Source organism: Engraulis encrasicolus, chromosome 14 (genome assembly GCF_034702125.1).
Source record: "Engraulis encrasicolus isolate BLACKSEA-1 chromosome 14, IST_EnEncr_1.0, whole genome shotgun sequence".
Taxonomy (NCBI): domain Eukaryota; kingdom Metazoa; phylum Chordata; class Actinopteri; order Clupeiformes; family Engraulidae; genus Engraulis; species Engraulis encrasicolus.
In genome coordinates this window covers 47,399,156-47,426,415 of record NC_085870.1, presented here as the reverse complement: position 1 = coordinate 47,426,415, position 27,260 = coordinate 47,399,156, and the positions used below count along the sequence as shown (strand labels likewise).

Sequence of the window (27,260 nt, the reverse complement as noted above, 5' to 3'; positions counted from 1 at the left end):
TGAGTATAACACTACAACCTGTGCCTAAAGTAGCCTATTTGACATGAACAGAGGCTGAAGGTGCATATCCAGCCCAACCGCTGCACCGCGGCTGAAGTGCCTGCATGTCAGATGCGACTTCTGTTGTGTAGTCCAAATAATTACATATTTTTGCATGCACTTAACTCACAAATTACTTCACAAATGAAGTCGACAAGCACAACATTGGTTATCAATAATTCTGAGGTACAGCATATGCACAGCATGTGTGATCTAGGGGGGAATGTAAGGCGGATCGGTTAATAGGTTTGATCAGTCCATTACAGCCCAGTCAAACTTGTTGACTTTCACAGCCCCATGAGCTGCCCAAAAGGGGCCTTAGATACCCCATAGTGGATCATGTTTTCTTTTGTATACCACCTCAGAGTTGATAAATTAGAGCCAACCTGAGAAACTCCCATGAATGTCCATTGGTTAAACTCCCATCCATATTTCTAACACAGCACTGCATCCCCTAAAATTTCATTAACGCTAACGAGAGGCCCAAACAGCACTTCAAGAGAACAGTGTGGTGGAATAGTTGCATGCTAATGGTACCTCAGTCGTGGGGGGGCGAAGCCAATAACTCGTATGAAAATTTCCATATTCATGAAATCGTTCACTTCTTGAGAAGTTTCTAGTTTTTGGCAGGGTGTTTATGTGTAAAGTTTTCAAAAATCAGTGGATACAAATCAATGGAGACAAATGGCCTTATTTCACCTTTTTTGTCTGAAATTGTTATATAGTCCAAATTTCTCATTTCATTCAATGAAATAGTTGTTATGGCAATTCTTTATTACTAGTTTAAGGTCATTTTCATGTCATTGTCACATTTTGCTTTAAAGGGACACTGTGTGAGATTTTTAGTTGTTTATTTCCAGAATTCATGCCACCCATTCACTAATGTTACCTTTTTCATGAATACTCACCACCACCATCAAATTCTAAGTATTCATGACTGGAAAATTTGCACTTTACATACATGAAAAGGGGGATCTTCTCCATGGTCCGCCATTTTGAATTTCCAAAAATAGGCATTTTTAGCAGCAAAAATGACTGTACTTGGACCACACTAGAAAATATTTGTTTATTACTTAGTAAAATTTCATGTAAAGATCAAATTTGCCCAGTTTCAAAGAGCAGCATAGTTGCAGTACCTTTTTTGACCATTTCCTGCACAGTGTCCCTTTAAAAAACGGTTTATATTACGCTGTTAAGAATTACCGTGGTGTCAACAGTAATTAACTGTAAAATTTCACAGCACATCACTGTCAATTATTTCAAGTATTTTACTGTAATGTGCACAGTACACAGCCACAATGTAAATGAGTATATTTTTTGTTTGTTTAGATATTACTGGGACTTCACAGTATTTTATTCATCCTGTATTATGACTTTTATTTTAGTCGATATTTTAGGCGGCACAATCAAAACTTCTTCATTCTTCAATTGCCTGTGATAGCCAGCTGCAATACCACACCTACAAATTCAGTCATTGACCATTGGTTTCTAACACATATTACCTTGATTTTGGTAATATGGATCATTTTTAGAGCAAAAATTGACCATGACCAGGTATTTTTCAAGAAATTACCTTCAAATTGTATTATGGTGTTTACATAACAATCATTTTATTTATTGAAATGGGAAAAGCTTCACCCTACAACATTTTCAGACCATAATAAGGTAGGATACAACCCGTTTTCTTTTCAGCAGGGGCCATTTTGAAAGTAATGGATACCGGCCAATAGGGGGCGCCGCCAACTTGCCTCCAATGATTTTTGGAAACCTTAGACCCATACCTAACACCTTGCAAAAATTCAGAAACTTGTCACAAAGTGAACAATTGTTATGAAAATCCACAAATTCCCTCCAGACTAAAAGGCAATTCGAGAGATATGAACCCCTAAGTTTCTTGTGGCAATATATTTTGTTGTATTTTGTTGTATTTTTGTATCTTTTCATAATTCATATATGAATCAGTTAAACGGACGTTGAAATGAAATCCTCGCGACCAGCGAGGAATTGGATGGTTTCTAGAATGGGCTCGTGTTAGCTGCGGCCCATATGATGTTGCCTTAAGCATCAGTTATTTTATGACGAAGACTGATTATTGATTTTATCACTGCTTTATGCAGATTGGTTTTTTAAGTACGCTTTGAACCCTCAACCCTGATTGAACCCTGAACCTGATGGCGAGCCTACCCAGTGAACGACGTCCCTGACCCGCGACCAAACCCTTGAAGACTGGACCCCCTGCCTTTCCCCAGATAAGCGTCACATACATTGATACAAATACACTCGACACTCCCTCGGACTATTTCCCTCCTTTTTATTTTATTTATTTCCCTTCCACGGACAATCCAAGTTTCCCTTTTTTAATCTTTATGGACATTGGCCATTTTATTGTTTTACAGAGCTCTGGTTTTATTTATTTATTTTCACTATTTATTATTTTATTGTTCCGGGTATTTTAATACAGCTACAAGCTGAATACTTGAACTTAACCACCTCATTATTGATTAAAAAATATTGTAATTGTTTTCTTGTATATCGACTGTTGTTTGTCAGATCATTTGCTTCTCCAGTAGCGAACCTATAGTCTCTAGGCCCAAGGATATTTCCTCTCCCGTTCCTCTCCTTCTAACTCCCTCCTGTAGAATAATACTTATAACTCTTGTAACCCATTATAGTAGTGGTGTAGTGGGGTTACACATGCTTGAATTGTTTTTTTGCTGGCTCCATGCATTCGAGCCACTGATCTCTGCATCATGACAATGTTCAAAAAAGAGTTTGCCCATTGCCGCCATGGCAAGGTATGAGGTGGCTGCCATCTCAATGCCAGCATTTTCTTCGCTGCTGTAAGTCCTGCCCATAGTGTTCGCTTTTGTTGCAAAGAAAAGTCAAAGGTGGAGTCATCACTGAGCAGGAGTAAAGTGGGTGAACATGGAATATTGATCTCGAGCATATCGCTCAAGGTGGAAGAAATTAGTCTCCAAAATGTTGACAGACTAGGGCATTCCCAGTACATATGCATAAATGATCCAACAGCTTTCAGAGAACAAAGGTCACAATTAGGAGATTAAATAATTTTCATTGCATGTCGTCTCCTGGGGGTTAAATAAAACCTATGAATGAATTTATAGTGTATGAGTTGGTGGTCGGGGTTCTTGGAAGTATCATGTAGATTTTCCCATAATGTGTCCCAGTAGATATCCTCCTCTAATACAGGGTGAGGTCCCTATCCCATACACTTTCCACTGGCAATGATAAACAGGGATCAGAAATAAATTTGTAAAGTTTAGAAACCAACCCATGTGTATGACTTTGGCGGGCAAGTAACTTATTTAGTGGATGAGTTAGCAAGGGAACACCCCAAGGAACGCCATATGCCTTCATGGCAGATCTCAGTTGTAAATAAAAGAGAAATTATGTCCCCGGGAGGTCATATTGAGCTTGTATATCACTATGGTGAATGGATATCACAAGGCACGCAAACCGTCAACATTAAACAAATTGTTAAAAGTGTGAACTCCCTTATCCCTCCACAATGAAAAAGAAATGGGCTTTTTCCCAACAAGGAGGGAACAATTATTAAATATAGGGGAATGATTATGCCACTTTAAGTCCACCTTAGTATGATTCATTACAGTATTGCAAGTCCTGAGTTGATAGGACATTATAGGACCTGTGTTCTAGCTGCCTTAGGTGGTATATTAGAGAATATCAGGTCTTGGAGCCTGTATGGTTGGGAGATATTTTCCTCGATTGATTTCCAAGAAACAGACACACTAGAATTTAACCATACATACAAAGGTCTAAGAACAAAAGACCAGAAATACATTTTGAAATTCGGTAGACCCAATCCTCCCTGCATCTTATCTCTCTGCAGAGTTTTAAACTTCAGTCGGGGCCTCTTCCCATTCCATATGAATTCAGATATCAGAGACTGTAAACTTATCCCAGTAACCTTTTGGGGGTGGAAGGGGGATCGTTGAGGAGTAAAAATTGACACGGGGCAGAATATCCATTTTAACTATTGATGTTCTGGCTTGGAGGGAGTTTGGAAGCTTTGACCAATGTTCTATACCCTTTACAATTTGGTTAAGTGTGTTTTGAAAATTATGAGATGCTATGTGAAAAATGGAAGGTGAAATATCTATTCCAAGGTATTTAAATTGACCAACCACAGGGATATTAGAAGGCAAAGGCGTCACTGATCTAATTGAATTTAGATGCATCAGTGATGATTTACTCCAGTTTATTTTATATCCAGATAATGAACTAAATGTATCAAACATAGATAATATGTGTGGAAGAGAAGTGCCTGTGTCACCAACATAGAGAAGAATATCATCAGCAAATAGAGATATAAGGTGTTCAGAATTATTGATAGAGATGTATGGGAACAACAGATGGGTGTTGCCTGATTTTTTGAGCCAGTGGTTCAAGAGAGAGAGCGAAAAGTAAAGGAGAAAGGGGGCAACCCTGGCGGGTGCCCCTTGATATGGGAAATTGTGAAGAGAAAGTATTGTTAGTATAAGCCATGGCAGAGGGGTTTGCGTACAAGACCTTGATCAATTTGATTAAGTTTGTACCTAATCCAAATTTGTCGCGAGTAACCCATAAATAATCTTTTTCTAATCTGTCAAACGCTTTCTCGGCATCGAGCGACAGGACTGAACATGGTAAATGGTTCTCATTAATGGCATGGATGATGTGGAGAAGCCGGCGTACATTATCAGATGCTAATCTGCCCTTGATGAATCCAGTCTGATCATTATGTATTAACTTTGTCAAAAAACCATCAAGCCGTAAGGCGAGAACCTTGGCATATAATTTCACATCTCCATTTAAAAGAGATAAGGGTCTGTAGTTACCGCATTCAGAAGGGTCCTTGTTTGGTTTAAGAAGTAATGTGATTATTGAAGTGTTGATACTTGAATTAAAAGCCCCTTTGTCAATAGCAGTATTGATCATGTTTAACAACGGTGGTCCAACTATGTCCCAAAAAACCAAGTACACCTCTGGAGGGATACCGTCCCAGCCTGGGGATTTGCCCTTTTTCATACTGGAAAGGGCCTCTTTCAACTCTTCTAATGTGATTGGAGCAGCTAATTTTTCTGAGTCTTGTCCAGTGATGGTGGGAAGTTCAAGGTCCTTGGTTTTCACAAGAATCTGTGTTTAGGATTACCTCAGAAGAATAGAGGTTGGAGTAGAATGTTTTAAAAGCTGCATTGATTTCACAAGGCTCAGTTAAAGAAGCAGAGGGTGTCTTAATAGTCATTATCGAAGTGAACTTCTCGTTCTGCTTAAGTCGTACGGCTAGTAGATGGCTAGGTCTTGAGCCATTAAAGTAATAATTTCTTCTGGTTCTATGTATTAAAAACTCAGCTCTCTGTCTTAATAAAGACTTCAGCTCCGTTGTTGTGGATATTTTTCCCAACAGGGTGTCAGATTGTGTGAGCTGCCTTTCTGACTCAAGTTGAATAAGAGCATCTTCTAATTCACTTACAGTATTTTATGAAGCCTACTTTTCTTTAGATAAGAGGAAAAATAAATAGTTGAGTATCTAATTGATCCTTTAATAGCATCCCATAAGAATCTAGGATCTTCTACTGAGACAGTGTTGATTTCTATAAAAGTGTTTAAGGAATTAGGGAAAACAGGCTTTTCTTTTTATGCCCCATATCTATGGAATGAGTTGCAGAAGATAATATGTATGGACTCTCTGCCCTCATTAGAGACTTTTAAAGGGAAATTAATACAGTATACACAGAGGAGTGTCATTGTTTCTTACTATGCAGCACATAGGCTACTTTTTATCTCAAAATACGTTTTATGTAAACTTATTATTCTTAATGTGTTTTTTGTACATTTATTTTCTTTTTTGTCTATGTGTTTGTCTGTGTCTGTAACTATATGTATGCTGCCATTTTGACCAGGACTCCCTGGCAGAAGAGACTTTAGTCTCAATGGGACAATCCTGGCTAAATAAAGGATAAATGAAATGAAAATGAATTACTAAGAAAAGTACAGAATTCCTCATTTTCGAGGAGGGATGTATTGAAGCGCCATTGTGAGGCTCTTGGTGGAGTATGCCTTAGTGTAACATGAGCTGAAACCATACTGTGATCTGATAAAGGAGAAGGTATAATTGCTACATTATGAATTTCAGAGAAGGAAGTTTGGGAAGCTAATATATAATCTATTCTAGAAAGAGTCTGGTGTCTAGCTGAATAGAAAGTGAACTGTTTTGAAGGAGGATTAATAATGCGATAAATGTCTACCAAACTGAGAGATGTCAAGACATTTTTAATATCTTTTGATGCACTTAGTTGAGAGAAGGTTGATTTTTGAACTGACTTGTCCAAAGCCAGATTAATACAAGCATTCATGTCTGCACCTACAATAAGTGAAAAGTCCTGCAGTTGTGCAAGAACTGAAACTAAATTAGGGAAAAATCTGATTCATACTGAGATGGGACATAAACAGAAATAAAAGCAAATTTATGACCTGAGATGACCGTTTTAATGTATGAAATTCTACCATCTTCACTCCCATATTTTCCCATTAAATTCAATGATAGACTGCGTTTTAATACTATTAATGAACCTCTGGTTTTTGGATTTAAAGATGCAGAGGATGCAACATAATAGTGTTTATTTGCAAAGCGTTTAGTGTCCTGTGTTCTTAAATGTGATTCTTGTATGAATGCAACATCAACTGATTGCCTATGTAGGTAATCCAAGCAAGCAGCACGCTTAATAGGGCCATTAAGGCCATTTACATTCCTTATTATATGGAGCTTTGCCATAATGTTAAAAATGTGTAGTGATGTATAAAATAAAATATAGTGAAACAAAGTATTTCAGTACAGTCAGTTTCAATAACTAGATAAGATAATATAAGAGATCCATACCCACCCAAATAACCCTGTCGCCATGACCCCAAAGCCCTCCAAAGAACGTTAGAGGGCAGTATAACACAACATTTCCCGTCCGCTCCTAACGAGCTTGGTGTACCCCAAAGCATTGGACCCGTGATCCTTGAGTACAGTAGCAACCCTCCATCAAACCCCCACAATTCCCCCTCGTTATTCAGAGAATGACATACCACATTGTAGTTAGTAGGTCAAAAGTATTAGTTGAGCAAAACTAAGAAAGTCTACATTTGTAGACTCCCAAATTACAACATATTTAAACTAGCAATTTTCAGATGTAGAAAAAAGAATAAGGACAGTGAGAAAAACCTTGGGTCGATGACAGTAGCAAGACAACATCAGTCTTTCAATGTCGGCAATACTCAGCCATTAAGAGTCACGAAGTCTTCCGCCTCCCGTGGAGTTTCAAAGAAGTGGGTCGCTGTTCCTCTCATCACTTTGTATGGAAGCCCTTCTTCTGTAGCGCATTGAACACGCCGGAGAAAGCCAGTCTGCGAGCGAAGGTCTGCTGGCTGTAGTCCGGGGAAAACCGGATTGCCGTCTCCTCCAACTGTACCGATGTTTTAGGCGCTGCAGCCAGTATCTTATCCCGGTCCGTGAATCGTAGCAGCTTCAGCAGAATGTTGCGTGGGATCGGCTTGTGGTTGGCATCCTCCTTTTCTGCACCAACTCGATGTGCGCGCATTATTTCTACTGAACCCAGCCCTGGGAACCACTTCGGAAAAGCGTTAGACAAATACGATAAAGGGTTAGCTGTTTCATGGTTTTCGGGAATCCCATGTATTCTTATGTTGTCTCTGCGTGAACGATCCTCCAAGTCAGCAATCTTTTTCTCCATCTTAGTGCAAAGCGCCATCAATTCTTCCACTCAAGTAGAGAGCCGACTGTCCACCTCGGCCAAGTGATTGTTATTCGTCTCAATTTGCTCCATGCACGTCGAGGTGTCCGCCCGAATGGATGACATCTCATTTCGGATATCTGACATTTGTTCAGCCACAATGGCTTGCGTTTTCTCCGAAAGTTGAGCGACCACTTCATCCACGAATTTAGGAATAGCTTCCTTAATAGCATCTGCTACTGCTAGCTTAACTAGCTTAGAAAGTTCCTCACTGTCAACCGCACGGATCTGGTCCTGCGTTGGTTTAGAAGATGGCTTTCTCGATGAAGTCGCCATCGTTAGTAGGTTATGCTCACTTAATGAGATAATTCATCCAGAAATAAAGCTTAGATACGTAGTAAAACGTTAAATTTAGAAGGTGACTGCAGAGCCCTCACAAAAAGCTACCACATCTTTCGCCGCAGTCACGTGACCCCGATAGGCTAAAATTTTAAACTTTTAGGCATCATAAAAATGTAACATTTTCTGACTTGCATTAAAGGTACACTGTGTAAGATTTTTAGTTGTTTACTTTCAGAATCCATGCTACCCATTCACTAATGTTACCTTTTTCATGAATACTTACTGTAAAAAGTGACACTTTTTAAGCCCGTTCATAGCGGCTAGGTTCTTGTTTGCGTCTGTGTAATTGCCATGGCATGTCTGTCGTTTGTTATTTTTCATGTAGCGTCCCCCTGCACTCATACACTACATTACCCAGCATACACCACACTGATAGCCACACCGGCAAGCTAATTGCATGTTTCCCCATTGAACCGGCAGCAGCATCTGCTCGGTGAGTTTGAATATAGCAACACACACTACAAACCACAAACACAGTTTTACCGTTAAATGCAGTTTAATCTTAACACCCTAGCGAACAGTAAGAGGCTTACTGATTCTGCTTCACTCTTCATCCCTTTGCAATATTAGTTTCTGCCGAACTCACATTTGTTGCTACTCACATCAACACTGATTTCTCCCTGGTCCGTCTGGCATGGATTCCCCGTAGGAAGCGCGCACCTCGGGTGAGCTGTGTTTTTAAGTTCCACCTTGGACTAGGGAAAGTTTACTCGCTGTAGGGGTGAGTGTTTGTCTTACGTGATGTTTATGTGATTTATGTTTACTGTGGGGAGGGGAAATGTAAGTAGAAATATTTACGGATGTTTGTTATGTATTTTAATGGTGACAGGAATGTTTACATTTTTAATATTCACTTTGAATATTGTTTTTGTTTTGTTTATGCCTCTGTTGTAATGGACTCACCCAATCTTTTCCAATTGTAATCTCATTGGTAGACTAAGCTCAGCAGGTATTTGGCCAATTATGTAATAATCGTTTCTCCTATCTCTGTCAATTATTGAATTCCTAGCTTTTGTGTTTCAGCCAATCATTGCACTTTGTTTATTTTGAGCTTAGCCAATCAGAGAGTAATTGGAGGGGTATTTAGAGGGTTTGGTTTTGTTTCTTTTCAGTCTGGAACTGGCTCTGAGAGAGGTGAGAACTCTGTTACTCTGAACTGTGAATTTATAGCATTGTTGCTGCAACTTGTCGTGAGGTTGCCTCCAATTCTGTTTAATGTATTTATCTTTAGTTATGCCTATGATGGCCCGTTTTGTTTTCCTTTTTGAAAGTCTTTTGTTTTGCATTTTGAGCACTTCTCGGCACTGTAAATAAATCCTCATGATCATTCACTTTTAAAACCTCGTTCTCGTCTGACTCATTTGGTGGTGACGCTTAGTGGAAGTGGAGCGGCAACGTAACACTTTTCACATTTGGTGTCAGAAGTGGGATCCTAACGCTCTCCTGGTGGAGCATAGGAGAAAGCACACCACCATTGGGTCATGTATCGGCGCCTTGTGAGGCAAACCACCATGATGAACCAGCCAGCTGATGTGAGTGAAGAAGGAGCCACCGGAGGGAAGCAAGAGGTCGTTCCGGAGGAGGACCTACAGATGCCAAACCTGCAGGCGGAGGAGCCACAGATGCGAGACCTGCAGGCCCTCTACCAGCTCATCCAGAAGTCATTCGAGACCCAGCAGAAAGAAGCCATGAAGCAGGAGCAGCGGTGGCGCAATGTGCAGGTCCAGATGAACCAGTTTCGAGACGACCTGGAGGAGGGGCGAAGGGCTGCCAGTGATGGAGGTCGGCGCCGGGCTGAGCAGGGTGAGAACCAGAAGGGCGAGGCTGAAGGACCCCAGCACCCAGCAGAAGACCCACCAGTGCCAGAGGACCGACAAGCAGACCAGCGCACCCCAGCAGCACCGCGCGGGCCAGTAACAGATCCACCAGTAACAACGCCAGTAGCCTGGACAAGAGCAGCTGTTCCAAAGTTAGAAGAAAGTGATGACATCGAACAATATCTCACCACTTTTGAGAGACTGGCAACGGCCTATAGGTGGCCACGAACAGAGTGGGCGGTGTACCTGATACCTTACCTGACAGGCCGGGCACGCGCTGCATACGTAGCAATGGACGTCGGTGAAGCGATGGACTACAGCAAAGTCAAGGCAGCCATCCTCATGAAATACGACATTAATGAAGAGATCTACAAGGAGAGGTTCCGGGAGCCAGACATCGTCCAAAGGGAGACGCCCAGGGAGCTCTACCATCGACTGAAGGACCTCTACAAGAAATGGATCAAGCCAGCAGAGAAGACGGTGGAGGACGTCGGGGAAATCATAGTGCTGGAGCAGTATCTTTGTTCCCTGGCCCCTGATGTACGTGTGTGGGTGAAGGAGCACAAGCCAACAACAGGCCAGCAAGCTGCAGAGTGGGTGGAGGCGTTCCTGTCGGCCAGACGTGGACCCAAGAACTTCAGGTTCCAGAGGACCAACCGACCGCCACCTGGAGGTAAACCTGGAGGGTTGGGTAGTGGAGTTGGTCCTAGTACATCTGGGCAGAGTAGGCCTACAGACACCAACACTCACACTGTTACTCCTTCTGCACAGCCTAGAACATACACAACACCTAGCACACATGCTAAGCCACCTGCAACATCCACAAATGCACCTACTAGAGTCCCTTTTGTATGCCATTTTTGTGGCCAGACAGGCCACATAGCCAGAAATTGCCCGTTAGAGTAGCCAAGGGGACAGGTATGGTTGGGATACCTAGACCTGGGGGGGGAGCAGGTAGAATGCTTGGGGAAAGTGCAGACCACCCCTGTTGTTGTTAATGGTCAGTCTACAGTAGCTTTGCTGGATACTGGTAGCACCCAAACTCTGGTACTGTCCCCATCTAGTGGAGGCCCATGAGGCCTTGGGAGAACGGAAACTGAAGGTTTGCTGTGTAAATAGCGATGAACATACTTACCCTGTTGCAGAGGTCTGTGTGGAGGTTGGAGGTCAGACCTATAGGCTTGCGGTGGGGGTAGTGAAGGGGTTAAGCCATCCTGTGGTGTTGGGCCAGGATGTGCTGATACTTCCTGAACTGGTGAAGGCCTCGAAGCCGGTTAGCCTGGTGGTGACCAGAGCCCAAGCGAAGGGTGGTCAAGGGGAAAACCCTGAACAGGCTGTGAACAAAAACCTCCTAGACCACATGCCATACAGCAACACTGACATTGAACCCCCAAAGCAGCCCAAAGTTCTGAAAACCCGCAGGCAGAAGCTGAGAGAGAAACTATTGGGAACTGTGCAAAACATTCCACTAGAGGGGGCGGGCCAAGAGTTACCGGGGGCTGGATTATGGGAGTTACCCAGTGATTTTGCTACTTTACAAAAAGATGATGTTACACTAAAAGATATTTTTAAGAAAGTAACTGAAATTGATGGAGTTGAAACTGGTGTTGCCAAAGAGTTGACTGGAGAGTTTTATTTTGTGAGGGGGGGTCTGCTCTATCACCAACCAGAGGATGGCAGAGTAGAGCAGCTTGTGGTACCAAAGAGTCGGAGAGCTAAAGTGCTAGCATTGAGTCATGACATTCCGTGGGCGGGACATCTAGGTAGCCTGAAGACCCTTGAGAGAGTAGCCGCACGTTTTCACTGGCCAGGGTTGTATGTATGTTCGTTGTAGATGTTCAGCAGCACTGCAGGAGTTGTCCCACATGTCAGCTAGCAAGCAGCCACAAGGTCAAACCCTCACCACTGATGTCACTACCCATCATAGGCACACCATTCCACCGCATAGGAGTTGACATTGTAGGACCACTTGAACGCACACGGTCAGGCCACAGATTCATACTGGTAGCATGTGACTATGCAACGCGATACCCCAAGGCGTTCCCTTTGCGCAAAGTCACTGCAGGCGCCATTGCACGCACACTACTACAGTTGTTTTCACGTGTAGGCCTACCGCAGGAAGTGCTTACTGACCAAGGCACAGCCTTTCTGTCCAAAACACTCAAACAGATGTACAGTTTGCTAGGCATTAAGAGTATTAGGACCACTCCCTACCACCCCCAGACCAACGGGTTGGTTGAGAGATACAACCGCACGCTGAAGAGCACTTGCTCTAGAGAATTTATAGCATTGTTGCTGCAACTTGTCGTGAGGTTGCCTCCAGTTCTGTTTATTGTATTTATATTTAGTTATGCCTATGATGGCCCGTTTTGTTTTCCTTTTTGAAAGTCTTTTGTTTTGCATTTTGAGCACTTCTCGGCATTGTAAATAAATCCTCAAGATCATTCACTTGTAAAACCTTGTTCTCGTCTGACTCATTTGGTGGTGAAGCTTAGTGGAAGTGGAGCGGCAACGTAACACTTTTCACACTTACCACCACCATTAAATTCAAAGTATTCATTATGACTGGAAAATGTTCCCTTTTCATACATGAAAAGGGGGATCTTCTCCATGGTCCGCCATTTTGAATTTCCAGAAATTAGGTGCAAAAATGACTGTACTTGGGCCATACTAGAAAATATTAGTTTATTACTTAGCAAACTTTCATGAAAACATCAAATATGGCAATAGGCAACCCAGTTTCAATGAGCAGCATAGTTGCAGTGGCTTTTTTGAGCATTTCCTGCACAGTGTACCTTTAAGACAAACACTTTTTGTATGTAGTCTGAAATTAAATATTTAACATATGCAAATGAGGCCTTATCTTTGGGAATATGCGAATTAGGCATATAATCTAAAACTGATGACATGAAGTGAAATTTAAAAGTTAATTGACTAAATTAACATGGGACAAATCTATAGATACTTTTGATAAACAAAATGATCAATCTTAACATTTATTTTCACGTGTTACCTTTCCTGGGCAGGGAAAGAATCAGCAAAAAATGACACTTTGCTTGGATCACCCACATCATAATTGGCAGCAATTGGATGAAGGCAACCCTCAAAAGTCCATTTCGGAATAATGTATGATGCAAATTTCCACTGAAATGCATGGAAGTATAGATATGAATATGGCTGGTATTATTGCACAATGCTGTGTGGACTATTATAACATTGCAATAAGTGGACCGCAACACCAGTGTGGATCTCCATGTAGAACTGCATTTTATTCTGAGACTTCCCTACCTGAGTACAGCATATGTATCCTAATTCTAGCGAGCCACCTAGTGGCGTGACATTCCATTACATCCCCCCCTTTTAGCTGTTTACCATATCCCCTTAAAGTGTAACTTGCAGGTTAAACACCACTAAATCTCATTTTAAGAACCTCAATACATAAATGTAGATGTGATATATGTCAAAATACCGAATTATTGCATAAACAACATTTTCAGAAAACTTTGTCAAAAATAACGGCGGCTTCTTTTAAACAAACATTTAGAATCCGACGTAGATAGAGGGAGTCGCCGCGTTCTACAGACATACTAAGCACCGCAGAGAATAGGCCAGATTATAATATTGTAACACCTTTCCAGACCTATAGGCTAAATTTCAACAAGTTAAATGGCCTTAAACAGTGGCAGTATCCACCAGATACCGTCTGAACCATTTTATTATTTAAAATAATAATATTTTTTGTAGGTTTCCTCCATGTCAATGCGCTGCAGCAGCGCCATGAGGGTGTGCCAGACCGTTATTAGGCTACCGTAGGCCAATTTCCTCGATTTGTAGCCGGCCTCGTTTTGTAACCGGGTGTTGTGAAAAATCGGAAAAATAGACACCGGCCCCGTTTAGTAGCCGGCCTCGTTTAGTAACCGGTGCGCTTTAAATTACTCATTTTGCACAACGTGTTAAAGTTAAAAAAAATCGGAACGTGTGTAGGCGATGCCTACTTTAATAGCCTAAATTGTAACATTTAAATGCCTCCTCTCCAAGCGGCACAATCGAAACTTAAGGTGCTTGCAAGTTTGCCTGGTAGCCTATCCAACAAGACAAGCCATGTGACATTAAACATAGCCGTCGTCTTGCGAAGAGTTGGACGAGTTGGCATGTGTATGAGAGAGAGAGAGAGAGAGAGAGAGAGAGAGAGAGAGAGAGAGAGAGAGAGAGAGACGTGCTTCCCGAAAGCGCTTTGCAGAAAGGGAAAGGTGATGTCTCCAAATATTAGGCCTACACAAAATACCTCTTAGTAAAGTAGACATAAGTGAAGTATTTTGCTTAATAGCAAAGCCGACTCGATTGGTTCATATTGCTCAGAATAGACCTCATACCGAAGTCCACGTTTTAATGGAGTTGCATGCGCGAGGTTGCAACTGTTGCGACTGTGCTCGATCACGCCGAACAGGTGCTTATACTGGAGGCTCTTGCGCAAACAGTTAAGTCACTGCATACCCGCCAATGATGAAGCAGGTTTCTGTATTAGTTTTAAGAAAACAGCCTTCCCGGCGCACAGGGTGCAGCCATTTAAAAAAACTGGTGCCATCTCTGACTGGCCAAGATGAAATCGTATGCACGCTTCGAGCCTACATCGCATATGAGATGATTATGAGATGACATTGCATTTCCCACCACTATCACGAGACATTGTCTTTAGACGTTGACGGGCAGCGGGAGACATGCATCCACATCTCCCAAACTCAACGACGAGTGCTGCCAGTGCACATTTCGCCCCTAGCACCACACACGTGGACAGCTCGCAATGCAAAAATAGGTAGGAATAGGTAATTGTGCTGGCATTTTTGTTTCAGTTTTGTAACGAGGATTATAGCATCTGAAGACTTGATTTCTTCTAGCCTACGGGAATACTTTTTTAGTTTGGTATAATTACGGACAATGCAAATAACTGTTTTTTGTGACATGCGGACATTTTTGGAGGGAATATAATCGAAAGTCCCGCCGCCTGGTTTATTGTTTTGTGACGTGCATGTGGATGAGCTTTATTGAAGTTTCATGTAATAGGCCTACTGAGCAGTGAACTGACATTGAATATAGGCTATATGCCATTTTTACAACATGGCATTTTTCTCGGGTGCTATGAGTATTGTTTTGCACCGAGTAGGAAACGTTTGACGCCATGCCACTCACAGTGAGTGACCATGTTATTTCTCATCATTGTCGGCAAAGGGTAGGGCCTTCAACCATAGCCTATTATATAGTTTGGTCTTTTTGTAGCCTGTAAACCAACCCCCTCGTGAAACTGTAACGCGCTTCACAAAGGAGTAGTGCCGCGGTTTCAGCACCATGGACAGGGGGCGCAAGTCCATTTAGGCGGCAGGCATGTCGTTATACTCCACGGCAAATGCCGTTTTTGGGGGAAACAAATATTAAAGTAGTCGCTATTTCTAAGTAGCCTATGTAATGGTCTACTTTGAGACTATTTTAGATTTGCCTATGAAATGCATCTCTCATGTGAAAGCAAAGGAGAGATAGGCCTAGATATCGCCCCCCTGTTTATAATCGCAAATTACGCATGGTCACAGACAGCGCGGATACCCAGAACAGTTTCATATTCTAGATAAACCGATAGACCCGCTGATCTGTCTTTTTTAATACACAATGCACAAACACAGTAATAGACCATTTTCAATAGCCCACATACAATATAACTGTCCACTTTTCCCAGCCTCTCTACTAGAACCAAAATGGTTGGTAAGCCTACATCCACAAGCGAGAGCTGAGCCAGAACTTTAGTTGGACTCCCTCTATCTACGTCATAAAGGCTCTGCCAGTGAGGAGCCCAATACTTCAGAAGTAGCTGTAAAATGATACATTTTCATACAAATATTGCAGTTTGGCTTTGTTATAGACTGTGAATTTCACATATATGTTTCAAAACACCTCTCCTGACAACATCCAGTATATATTTAGTTATACATTTAACCTAAACGTTACCCTTTAAGTCCTTCACATTAATTCTATTAATTGCATTAACTTATCATTTAACTCCAACAGTAAGGAATATGGCTAATGATAACAAGCTACACTGTCTCTACTGTGAGCTTACATTTTCTTCTTTCTTCTATTTCAAAACAAAACATTTCTTTCTCTTTTCCTAAAACAGAATATCATTCTCTTTTCATTTATATTCAAAACATAACTCTTTTTTTTTTCTACCTTGAAGTTCAGGGTAGACTGCCTGACCCTTCGGGCGCTGCTGTAGGGGTTTATTCTGCCCTGTTCCCAGCAGGCCACTAAACTAAGTGTTACCAGTTCAGTCTTTCAGGTGGACGGGAGACTCGCCCCGATCTGGTCACAGTCACATCAGAGCTGGACTGCTCTGGCTCTGGCTCTGGATCAGGCTGGTCTGGTTCTGGAAGAGCTGTGAGCTGGGCTCGGTTTCTTCTCAGGGTCCCCGACTCTGTCTCCACATTGTACGACCTTGGAGTCGTTGATGATGACTGGACTGTCCCGGTGGTCTTTGCTGAACGGATCCACACTCTTTGTCCTGGCTCGAGTGTGGGCAGCTCTCTTGCTCTGTGTCTCGCTCCATACGCTTTCCTTTGATTCTCTTTCAAACTTGCATCTTTCTTTCTAAAAGCTTGGAGGTCTGGCCACTTTGGTTTGAGAGTCTGTGGAGGGACTGGAACTGTCGATCGCAATCTTCTCCCCATCAGGAGCTCTGCTGGTGAGGCTCCATGAGCTAGCGGAGTTGTTCTGTAAGCCAGGAGAGCTCTTTGGTGATCTTGGTTTTTGCTCAGTATCTGTTTCACTGTTCTCACAGCTCTCTCTGCTTCGCCATTACTTTGCGGATAGCGGGGGCTGCTTGTCACATGTTCAAAGTCGAATTCGCGAGCAAATTCGGCAAACTCTGCAGAGGCCAGCTGGGGCCCGTTGTCAGTCACTAGGACCTCAGGGATGCCGAACCTTGCGAAGATCACTTTGAGTCTCTCGACTGTGGTCGCTGTTGTAAGCGTTGGCAGGTTGGCTACTTCAATGTATCTGGAGAAATAGTCAACGACTACTAGATAGTGGCTCCTCCCCCACTGGAAGAGGTCAGCTGCCACTCTTTGCCATGGCCTAGCAGGTAAAGGGGTTGTGAGAAGTGGCTCTGTACGATAGCTGGAGTACTGGCTACATACCTCGCATCTCCCCACGATCTCTTTGATCTCCCTCGTTAAGCCTGGCCACCATATGGACTGTTGTGCTCTGGCGAAGCACTTTGTCATGCCCTGGTGTCCATGGTGGATTCTCTCTAGCATGTCTTTTTGCATTCGCACTGGGATGACTATTCTTTCCCCCTTTAGGAGAAGGCCGTTAGCCACATGGATGTCAGTCCTGTACTGCCAATACTGGAGCAGGTTCTCTGGAACTGCTTGTCTGTGTAGAGGCCACCCTTTTTCAGTGTATGCTCGGAGTTGTTTCATTGTCGCATCTGTGTTCTGTATGTTTTTGATTTCCTCCAGTTTTGTTTTTGTTGCAGGTAAGTGTTCCACAATGTAGTCGATGTAGACCTGACACTCTCTTTCCAGGCTGTCGCTCTCGGTGCTGCTCTCTGGTCCGAGTGTCGCTCTTGACAGCGTGTCTGCGACTACCAACTGTTTTCCTGGTACGTGGAAGATCTTGTACCTGAATCTCATCATTCTCAGTCTGAATCTGAGTATGCGTGGAGGCAAGTCATCCAGTGGTCGGCTACCTAACAATGATATGAGAGGCTTGTGAACTGTACGTACCATGAAGTCCAGTCCCAGGAGATAGGCGCTCAGGCGTTCACACGCCCAGGTCACGGCGAGAGCCTCTTTCTCGATTTGAGCGTATCGAGTCTCTGTGGGTGTCAGGCTTCTGGATATGTACACCACTGGTCTGAATTCTCCACCTGGCTGTCGCTGCATCAGCACCCCTCCCAGGCCATATGATGATGCGTCAGCTGACACCAGTGTTTCTCTTCTTGAGCTGTATTGTGCCAGAACAGCTGGAGAGCTTAGCTCTTTCTTCACAGCCTCGAAAGCTGTCCTCTGCTGCGCGTCCCAGGTCCACACACTGTCGTTACGAAGCAGGTCTCTGAGGGGCTTTGTGAGATTGGGAAGGTGAGGGGAAAACTTGCAGACGTAGTTCACCATCCCCATGAAGCGTCTCACCCCTTCAACGTTCTCTGGTTCGGGCATGTTAAGAATGGCTTTTATTTTGTTTGGGTCAGCCTCGATCCCGTTGGCGCTTACTTTATGCCCTAGGAATTTCACTTCCCTCACACTGAACTCACATTTTTCATTTAAGGTCATACCTGCATCCTGTAGCTTCCTGAGGACTTCGCACAGTCTGTTGTCATGCTCAGCCTGATCTTTGCCAAACACCAATATATCATCGGCATGGCAGAGTGTCCCTGGTGTGCCGGCAACAATTTGGGACATTCTGAGCTGAAAATGTTCCGGCGCTGAAGATATCCCGAATGGGAGTCTCCTGAAACAATATCTCCCAAATGGCGTAATGAAGGTTGTCAAGGGCTCTGATTCTTCATGTAGGGGAATTTGCCAAAACCCCGCTGTGGCGTCTAATTTTGAGAAGACGACGGCTCCATCTAGGTTTGCCAGGGTGTCATCCACGGCAGGGAGTATGTGCCTCTCCCGACGCACACTCTCATTGAGCCTCGTCAGGTCAACGCAGATCCGGATGTTTCCACTAGGCTTGGGGACAACCACCATTCCTGCACACCACTCTGTTGGTTCTTGGATTTTTCTTATCACGCCCATGTGTTCCATTCTCTGGAGTTCTGCTTTAACTTTGTCCACTAGGGGCAGGGCTACGCGCCTAGGAGCTGACAAGGCGTATGGCATCGCTCCCTCAGCTAACTCTATCTTGTAGCTACCCTGCAGCTTCCCTAAACCAGAGAATACTTTTGGGAACATCTGTTTGAATTTGTCATCTGGTGCATGCACTGCAGCTATCTGCTGCAACAGAGGTAAGCTCTGTATGGCTGGAAGCCCTAGTAGTGGCATCACTAAATCCTTAACAACAAACACTTCTTGTTCTGTTTTCTTTTTGCGCTTTTTCAGGGAGGCTCTGAATGTGCCCAGCACGGTCAGTGGCTGGTTGTTGGGGCCACAGATCTTCCTCTGTGCCTTCTGCAAATCACCGTCTCTGGCTTTGCAGTACATGGAGTCTGGTATTGCAGTGACGGCCGCCCCTGTGTCCAACTTAAAGTTGATCAGATCTCCATTCATTTCTATATCATCTTTCCAGATATCTTTCTGATCTGTCTCTATTGCTCCCAAGAATGCACATTCAGCAGTTGTGTCACACATTTCTTCTATGGCCTCAACTCGCCCTGTCCTACAGACTGCAGCATAATGGCCTTTCTTTCTGCATTTTCTGCACTCTGCTTCTCTCGCGGGACATTGTTTCCATGCATGTTGAGGACTGCGCCCGCATCTTTTGCACGTTTCTGCTTTCTGCGTGGCGTTGCTTTGTGTTTGCTTCCACACTTTAGGTTTCGCGGGTTTTCTCCCCACTATAGCATCCACATTGCCTTCCCTCATGTCTGTTTTTTCACATCGGATCAAAGGCTGTTGTTTTTTCACTTCTTCGGTTTGTTTTACTTGTGTCACCGTGCTTTCTAAAGTGAGCGTTGAGTCTAACTGTAGTCTTTGGGACAATTTGGCGTCTCTAATCCCAACTACGATCCGGTCTCTTATCATCTCTTCACGCAGCACGCCATATTTGCAGTGCTCCGAGAGTCTGTACACATCCGTGATAAAGTTATCGACGGTTTCGCCAGGTTGCTGATATCTGCTGTTAAATCTGGCTCTCTCATAAATTACATTATGTTTGCCAATAAAATGCTCACCTAAAGCTTTGGTCACTTCGTCATATTTCTTCCTTTTGTCATCATCCTCCCACTGTACAGAGTTCATAACGTCATCACTTTTCTCACCCATTATGTAGAGCAGCGAGTTGATCTGATACTCTTCATCTTTCTCTGATAACCCCGATGCTAGCCTGAATCGCTCGAAGCGTCGTAGCCACTGAGTCCAACTGTTTGGCTCGTCGAAGTTAAAACTGCCCGGCGGTGGAATCGTAAAGATTTGATCCATTGTCCTCGTTCCTCCCTTCCCTCGTAGCGAGTAAACGAGTTAGCAACTTGCTTGCTTCTCCGTAAGCTAGCTTGCTTCAATACTGGTGTAGTCACACTTTTCACGGACGAGATAAAAGCTTTTCTTTTCCTCTTACTCTCACCTCCGTCGCTCTGACAACTCTTTCCTCTTTCGGATACTTATCACCATCTTCTGACACCATGCACAATGCTGTGTGGACTATTATAACATTGCAATAAGTGGACCGCAACACCAGTGTGGATCTCCATGTAGAACTGTATTTTATTCTGAGACTTCCCTACCTGAGTACAGCATATGTATCCTAATTCTAGCGAGCCACCTAGTGGCGTGACATTCCATTACAATTATGGCTGGTATTAAAACTTGATTGCTTAATTTACCCTCGCTTGTCATTTGCCATTCATTCTCTAAACATTGTAATTCAAGAAAACTATACACATTATTTCCTCAGAATCGGATTCGTCATCTTGAAAAAGAGGAAACTGGTGTTGATGTACAGGTACTAGCGCATTAAGATGTCATCAGTACCAACATACTGATTTCTCTAAGGGCTGTTGGAAAAGAGATGCTTAAGGATACACCCCCACACCACCTTCCCATGAATAGATAAACAGCTCCCCAACCCCAATATAGGTACGGGGCCCCAATAAATTGCCCAGTGTAAATATTATGGAGTAATGTGTTTTCTCGGAACAGCTAACAGGCAGGTAACATGATGATGGAAGTCACACAGGATGTTCTCCACTTTGGGTAGGGAGTGTATGGTGTGTAGACGGTACAGATCTCTCTGTGAGGGGTTCCCTTGATTTTCTCTGCAGTGCCTGCTAGTCTACTTTGGAGGAGCTTGAGTGCCACACCAGGAACCCATATGTTGATAGGGATGGTGCAGTTGTAAAAGTTCACCAGTAGTTGTTGGAGCTGTTGTCCATCCTTTCCATCTACTGAGGCAATGTGAGGGCCCCAGGACAGGTCCTCTGTCATGGTCTTCCCCGGGAATTTGAAATTGGCAACCTCTCTGCATTTGTTCAGAGGCGGTGTCAACAACAGAGCGGTCTGTGGCTTTCAGAAATTTCCCTCCTTGTGCATAGTAAAACTTCATACGACACAAGTCATACAAAGAGTATGTGTTCAGATCCATATACACATCATCATCTCAAGGATGTGTTGATATAGCCTGGGCGAGGAAATTCATGTGCCGTAAATGAAAAACGGCAAAACAAGTACAGTATGACATTGCCCCACGGAGAAACCATAGGCCTACATTTCAGCCAATTATATTTTGAGAAATTACATTTTACACACACACACACACACACACACACACACACACACACACACACACACACACGCAAACGCAAACGCACACACAATGTAGAATGTGTAGGCCTATGTGTGAGGGGGAAAACCCTTTTTGTCTCTGCGTTAATAATTAAACGGTGTCAAGAAATTTCACAGGACTCCTAAATTCTTATCTGTGCTCCTATTTTTGTTTTATTTTATTTTTTCATTGCATAGACCCCTTCATCAGGGACGAATGGAAGTGTGTTGTAAACAGAAAAGATTCACTGTACTGCATTTTTAAAATATAAATGACAATGTACTACTATGCATGTCATGGGTAAAATGTAATTTCTCAAAATATAAATGGCTGAAATGTAGGCCTATAGTTTCTCCATGCGCCGAAGTCATACTGTACTCATTGTTGGGCCATTCTTCATTTACAGCGCATGAATCCCCCCCAAACGAACAAAATGTGGGCAGTCTCCACTAGTCCTTGTACGACACCAAGTGGGCAAAGTTTGGTGTGCCCAACCCGACATTCTAGCTTTCCAATGCTCTGTGCCCATGGTCTTGGCATTCTTGCAGGAAGAATTGGATGAAGGCAAGGCCTTCTCTAACCTTAAAGTCTACTTAGCCGCCATCTCAGTGTGCCATGTGGGATTTGGTAACAACATTCTGGGTAGCCACCCACTGGTGTGTCGATTCATGAAAGGAGCCAAGTGCATACGCACAGTGGCGAGGCAGACGATGCCCCCCTGGGACATCGCCCTGGTACTGTAGGCTCTGTGCACGGTCCCCTTCGATCCTCTCCAAGAGGTGGCCTTACGCATCCTCTCCATTTGTAGATGACAACACTCGTGTTGTTCGGAAAATGAACCCAGCGTTCATGCCAAAAATTCAGAACGCCTTCAGTTGTGAGCCCATAGAGCTTCAAGCCTTTTGTGCTCCTCCTTTTCAATCTGCCGAGCAGCGGCGCCAGCACAACTTGTGCCCTGTGTGCGCATTACACATTTACATGGACAGATCTCACTCTTTTAGGAGGACTGAGCAGCTATTTGTGTGCTTCACTAACCCATGTAAGGGACTTACTTTATCCAAACAGAGGCTATCCAAATGGCTGGTTCAGGCCATTTGCTGGCTTATATAATATAAGGGGCTTTCTCCCCCTGCTCAAGTCAGCGCAGGCACGCGGTCTCCACGTCTTGGGTCCTCTTCAAAGTGCTGCCTTTTCACATGTGTGCAGAGCGGCTGGCCGAGCCAACCCCTGTACCTTTGTCCGGTTCTACCGGCTTGATGTGACCGCTATGCCTCTGGGACGCAGGGTTTTGGGATCACCGGCCACAGGCCTCGGGTGATGCGAGCACTGGCCATACAGGGGACCTTCTGGGAACGTCCTACTCATGTGGTCGGTCATGTCACACCGTAGGACATTCATGTCACGCTAAAGGACAGAAATGCAAAACTGAGCCAGAAACAAATATATCAACATGATTATTTTGTCTTTTGATCATAATATAATGTTGTAGTCAATATGGACCTACACTTTACACTTATAAGTCTTTGAATCGTCGATTATCAGCCTATCGTAACTCTTAATGACAGCCATGCGGCCATTGCATGTAACCTGCAGAGCTCATAAGACTCACACTGAAGGGTGACCTTGGCATGACCATCACACTTTTGTAGGTATGCTATGACTGTCACACCATTGAACCTGTAGTGTGTAGTGGCCAGTGCCTGTTTGGCAAGTATCTCAAGCTGGACAGCACATTTATGCTGTATATTGAGCTCTCCACAGCATACTTTATTCATCTATACTCCTCTATATACTCTCTCACTGATCTTTCCTTCACTGTTACCGTTATATTTTATGGTTTCAAAGCACCATTAATGACATTTTATATCATTTGACAGTATCTAAAATCAACAGCAAATATTCATGAACAATGCATCAAAGTATAAATTCCAAAGGCCAATAAAGGAATAAGTAATTTGAATACACAATATTTATCTAGTCAAACAACAAAACAAAAAAAATACTACCAGTTGTTTTAAAAGCTATTTCTCAAATATCTATACCATTGGTGTGACCTGTTTGTCCTATGGTGTGATACTCCAAAGTGTCACACCATAGGACTTTTACCATCACACCATAGGACTTTTACCATCACACCATAGGACTTTTGAGCTTTTGAGTTAATTTAAAGCCATGTCGTTGTCAACTGAAATACAATTTCATCTTTAGTAAGATGCATTTTCATACAGCTACATAAGAAAAAAATGTGAAAAATATACACTATTGTCAAAATGTATTTTATGGCTGTCACACCAAAGGACTACAAAACTAATACATCTTGTGGTAGCAAAACATAATTGATTGACTGAAGAACTCTGAGAGAAAAATCTAAAATCCACCCTTGCCATTGGCTTCTTAAGGGTCTAAAGTCACAATTTATGTACCGCTGGAGCTTCAACAATAGATAATTATACACAGAATTAACCAAAAAAATGATGTCACACCACAGGACATTATTTTCTGCGACAAAGTTTGATAAGTCCATACGGTCTCAGAAAAACAGGAAAAAAATTAAGCATTGCCACTTGCTAAAATAGACACCTTGAAAAATATGCCAGGGTTGTTTAGACAAATGACTGAGCTTTGATTATTTATTTAAAAATGTTTTAATATGGAGAACCGGGCTTGCCTCAGTCACACCATAGGACAAATGTGACATTTGACTCAAAATTAAGTATACTTATTTAAGCTCTGGATGTATTACACATTACTTTTTCACAACAACGACATTAGTTTAATCATTTAAAGCATTGACAATTTTGAAAGCATGAATTTACTTAATTTTAAGAGCCTGCGACAGCAAAATTTACACGTCACGTCATCTACCCACATATCTGTATGTCGTGCAGTATTTCACTGGAAATATAATAATTAATGAGGAAATGTCAGTGCCAGCACCCATCTTTTGCATGGGCCTTTGGGTTTCTCAAGCTAACTTGGTTGTTTTGAAAGGCAATATATAAAATGATTATTATTATTATTATTATTATTATTATTATTATTATTATTATTATTATTATTATTATAACACACAAAATATTCAACATATTTTAGTTTTCTTTACTAGATGAAACAAATGTCATAACTAGGCCTATTAGTGCTACTTATGTGTTATTGTTGTTGTAATAACCGGCCGATGGGCTGTTGGGCTAGCCTGGGAACACCCATACTGCCTTACCTTCTACACAATCGTTTTGATCTGAAAGACACTGTCACACAGTCTCACAAGTGAGATTAGGTCTGGTGGTAACCAGGCAACCGTTGGGCCGAAGGTTCAGCCCCCCCCTCCCCCACCCCCACCCAATCTCACTCCCAACAAACTTCAAAACTTGAGAGCCCTGTTCAAAGAGTGCCCAAACATGTCACACTACTATAATGTGTGTGTGTGTGTGTGTGTGTGTGTGTGTGTGTGTGTGTGTGTGTGTGTGTGTGCGTGCATGTGTACGTGCACACAACCACTCACCTTCAGTCTGATTAAAGCGTTGTTTTAAGATATTTATGTTCACTTTGAAGACCCTCTCATGGAATATATCCAGGTCAGTTTCACTAGTCCAATACTCTTCAGTAAAATTCTTTGCCATCCAGTACTGTTTAGGAACCTGTTTTCTTACATTGCTGTCATAATAGCTGATCATCTCTCCATCCACTTCCCCCACACTGATGTACTCTGGCAGGCCTGGGATTCCTAATGACGCCGTGTAGAAATACTGAAGGGAATGGGTCGCTGAAAAATATATGTAAATGGTGAAGAGTAAATAATAAATTGCTCCTGTTCCACTTTTTACAGACTTTGCTTACATATGCATTCATTTTAGAGGAGACAATCCCCGTTTCAGAAAGGAGAAAACCCTAATGTCTGCAAGGGGGATGTCATGGTCTCTCTCCCGAGTTAACCAGCACTTACTGCTTTCAATTATCCCTCCTGCTTACTCTGCTCTGCTTAATTGCAACACCTGTGCTCACTCTAATCTGCTCAATTGCTACACCTGCTCTCACTCTCCCTCCTCATTGGCTAGCCAGCTGCACCACATTCACTCTGCAATTAACGCTCTGGTTTTCAGTTCCTCTCCGTCAGACCGTCTTCGAACATACTCCTGATTCCTGTTCCCTGGCAAATCTACTCTGACTCCTGTTGACGAACCCGGACCTGCTCTGAAACCCTGCCTGATCTCCCAGCCTGATCTCCAAAAATTTCGTGCTCCTGGACACGGATGTTAAGGACACGAAATCCGTGTCCAGGAGCACGGATTTTGCCAAAATTCCGTGCTCCTGGACACTGAATTGTTTTCTGTGCTCCTGGACACGGAATTGTTTTCCGTGATGGGCACACGGAAGTGCTTTCTATAGGCTATTACCATTATGTTAACTCCATCATTAGAAAATACATACCAAATGCTAATCCTAAACAAAATAATGCTATAGCAATTTAAGTTGTGCCCTGACCAAAACATTCCCTAACCTTAACCTGTCATTAAAGACATATTTTTGAGAAATACCTTTTCCAGTTGGTTGCTAGGCAATCAAATTCATATAATGAATGAAAGAAAACTAGCTGTTCCCAGACCAAAACAATCCCTAACCCTAGCCTGTCAGTAAGAAATGTTTTTTTTTTTAGAAAAAATATTTGAAATTAGAAAAATCCTGAGAAAACACAAGACTGGAAACATAAAGCTGTGGGAGTATAGAGAGAGCACTTCTGTGTGTCCATCACGGAAAATAATTCTGTGTCCAGGAGCACATAATTTTGGCACAATCCGTGCTCCTGGACACGGATTTTGTGGCCTTAACATCCGTGTTCAGGTCCAGGAGCACGGAATTTTTGGAGATCATGTTGGATCTCCAGTCCTTGAAAGTCGACCTGCCTTTTGTCCTCGACACCTGCTCCATCCTATAGCCTGGTAAATCTGACTTGCCTTCTGCCATACAACAACGATTTTGATATTGCCCTGAACTGTGCTTCTGCCCAGGGACGTGCACAGGAATCTCAAAGGGCAGTTGCTCTAACCTGAAGAAAGGGCAAACCTCAAAAAACATCAACAATGAGCGGCCTTCAGATTTTTTAGGAAACTTCACCATGGGTATTATTATTTTTAGTAGTAGTAGTAGAAGTAGTATATTATTGTCATAATTATTAATATTATTTTATTGTATAGTATCTTGAATATGCGTACCATATGATATAGCATGCTAGTTTTTAAACATATAGGCCTACCTATTAATCATATCAGAGATGATCAGCCTTATGCCCACCTGCCCTGAATGTCTCCTGATCCACATTTCGTCATGTGTGGTATGTGGCTGCCCCTAAATTAAATGAAATTATGAGAAAAAGCCTTGCTAGTTTTTAAACCTGTATCAGTCACAGAGATGATCAGTCTTATGCCTACCTGCCCTATGTGCAGAGGTCTGTGGCTCTGAGTCATCCTCATCTTAAATGAAATGAAATGATGAGTAAAATGAATAGGCTAAATATGAGGATGCTTAATCAATTAACCCACTGTCATCTTTATAATCCTTGTAGCAGCCAAAGTAGGGACACTGTAGTAGTAGTAAAGGGACACTGTGCAGGAAATGGTCAAAAAAGGTACTGCAACTATGCTGCTCATTGAAACGGGGCTGCCTATTGCCAAATTTGATCTTTACATGAAAGTTTACCAAGTAATAAACAAATATTTTCTAGTGTGGTCCAAGTACAGTCATTTTTGCAGCTTAAAATGGCTATTTTTGGAAATTCAAA

General features: G+C 42.8%; 1 protein-coding gene across 1 annotated transcript in view; it reads right to left on the bottom strand.

Annotated features, from left to right (window-relative positions):
- LOC134463495 (class I histocompatibility antigen, F10 alpha chain-like) overlaps window positions 1–27,260 on the bottom strand; it is a 64,303-nt gene that overhangs the window by 33,898 nt on the left and 3,145 nt on the right. Inside the window, exon 3 of the mRNA XM_063216690.1 lies at window positions 24,987–25,311. Coding sequence (XP_063072760.1) covers window positions 24,987–25,311 — 325 coding nt within the window. The remainder of the gene's footprint in view (window positions 1–24,986; window positions 25,312–27,260) is intronic.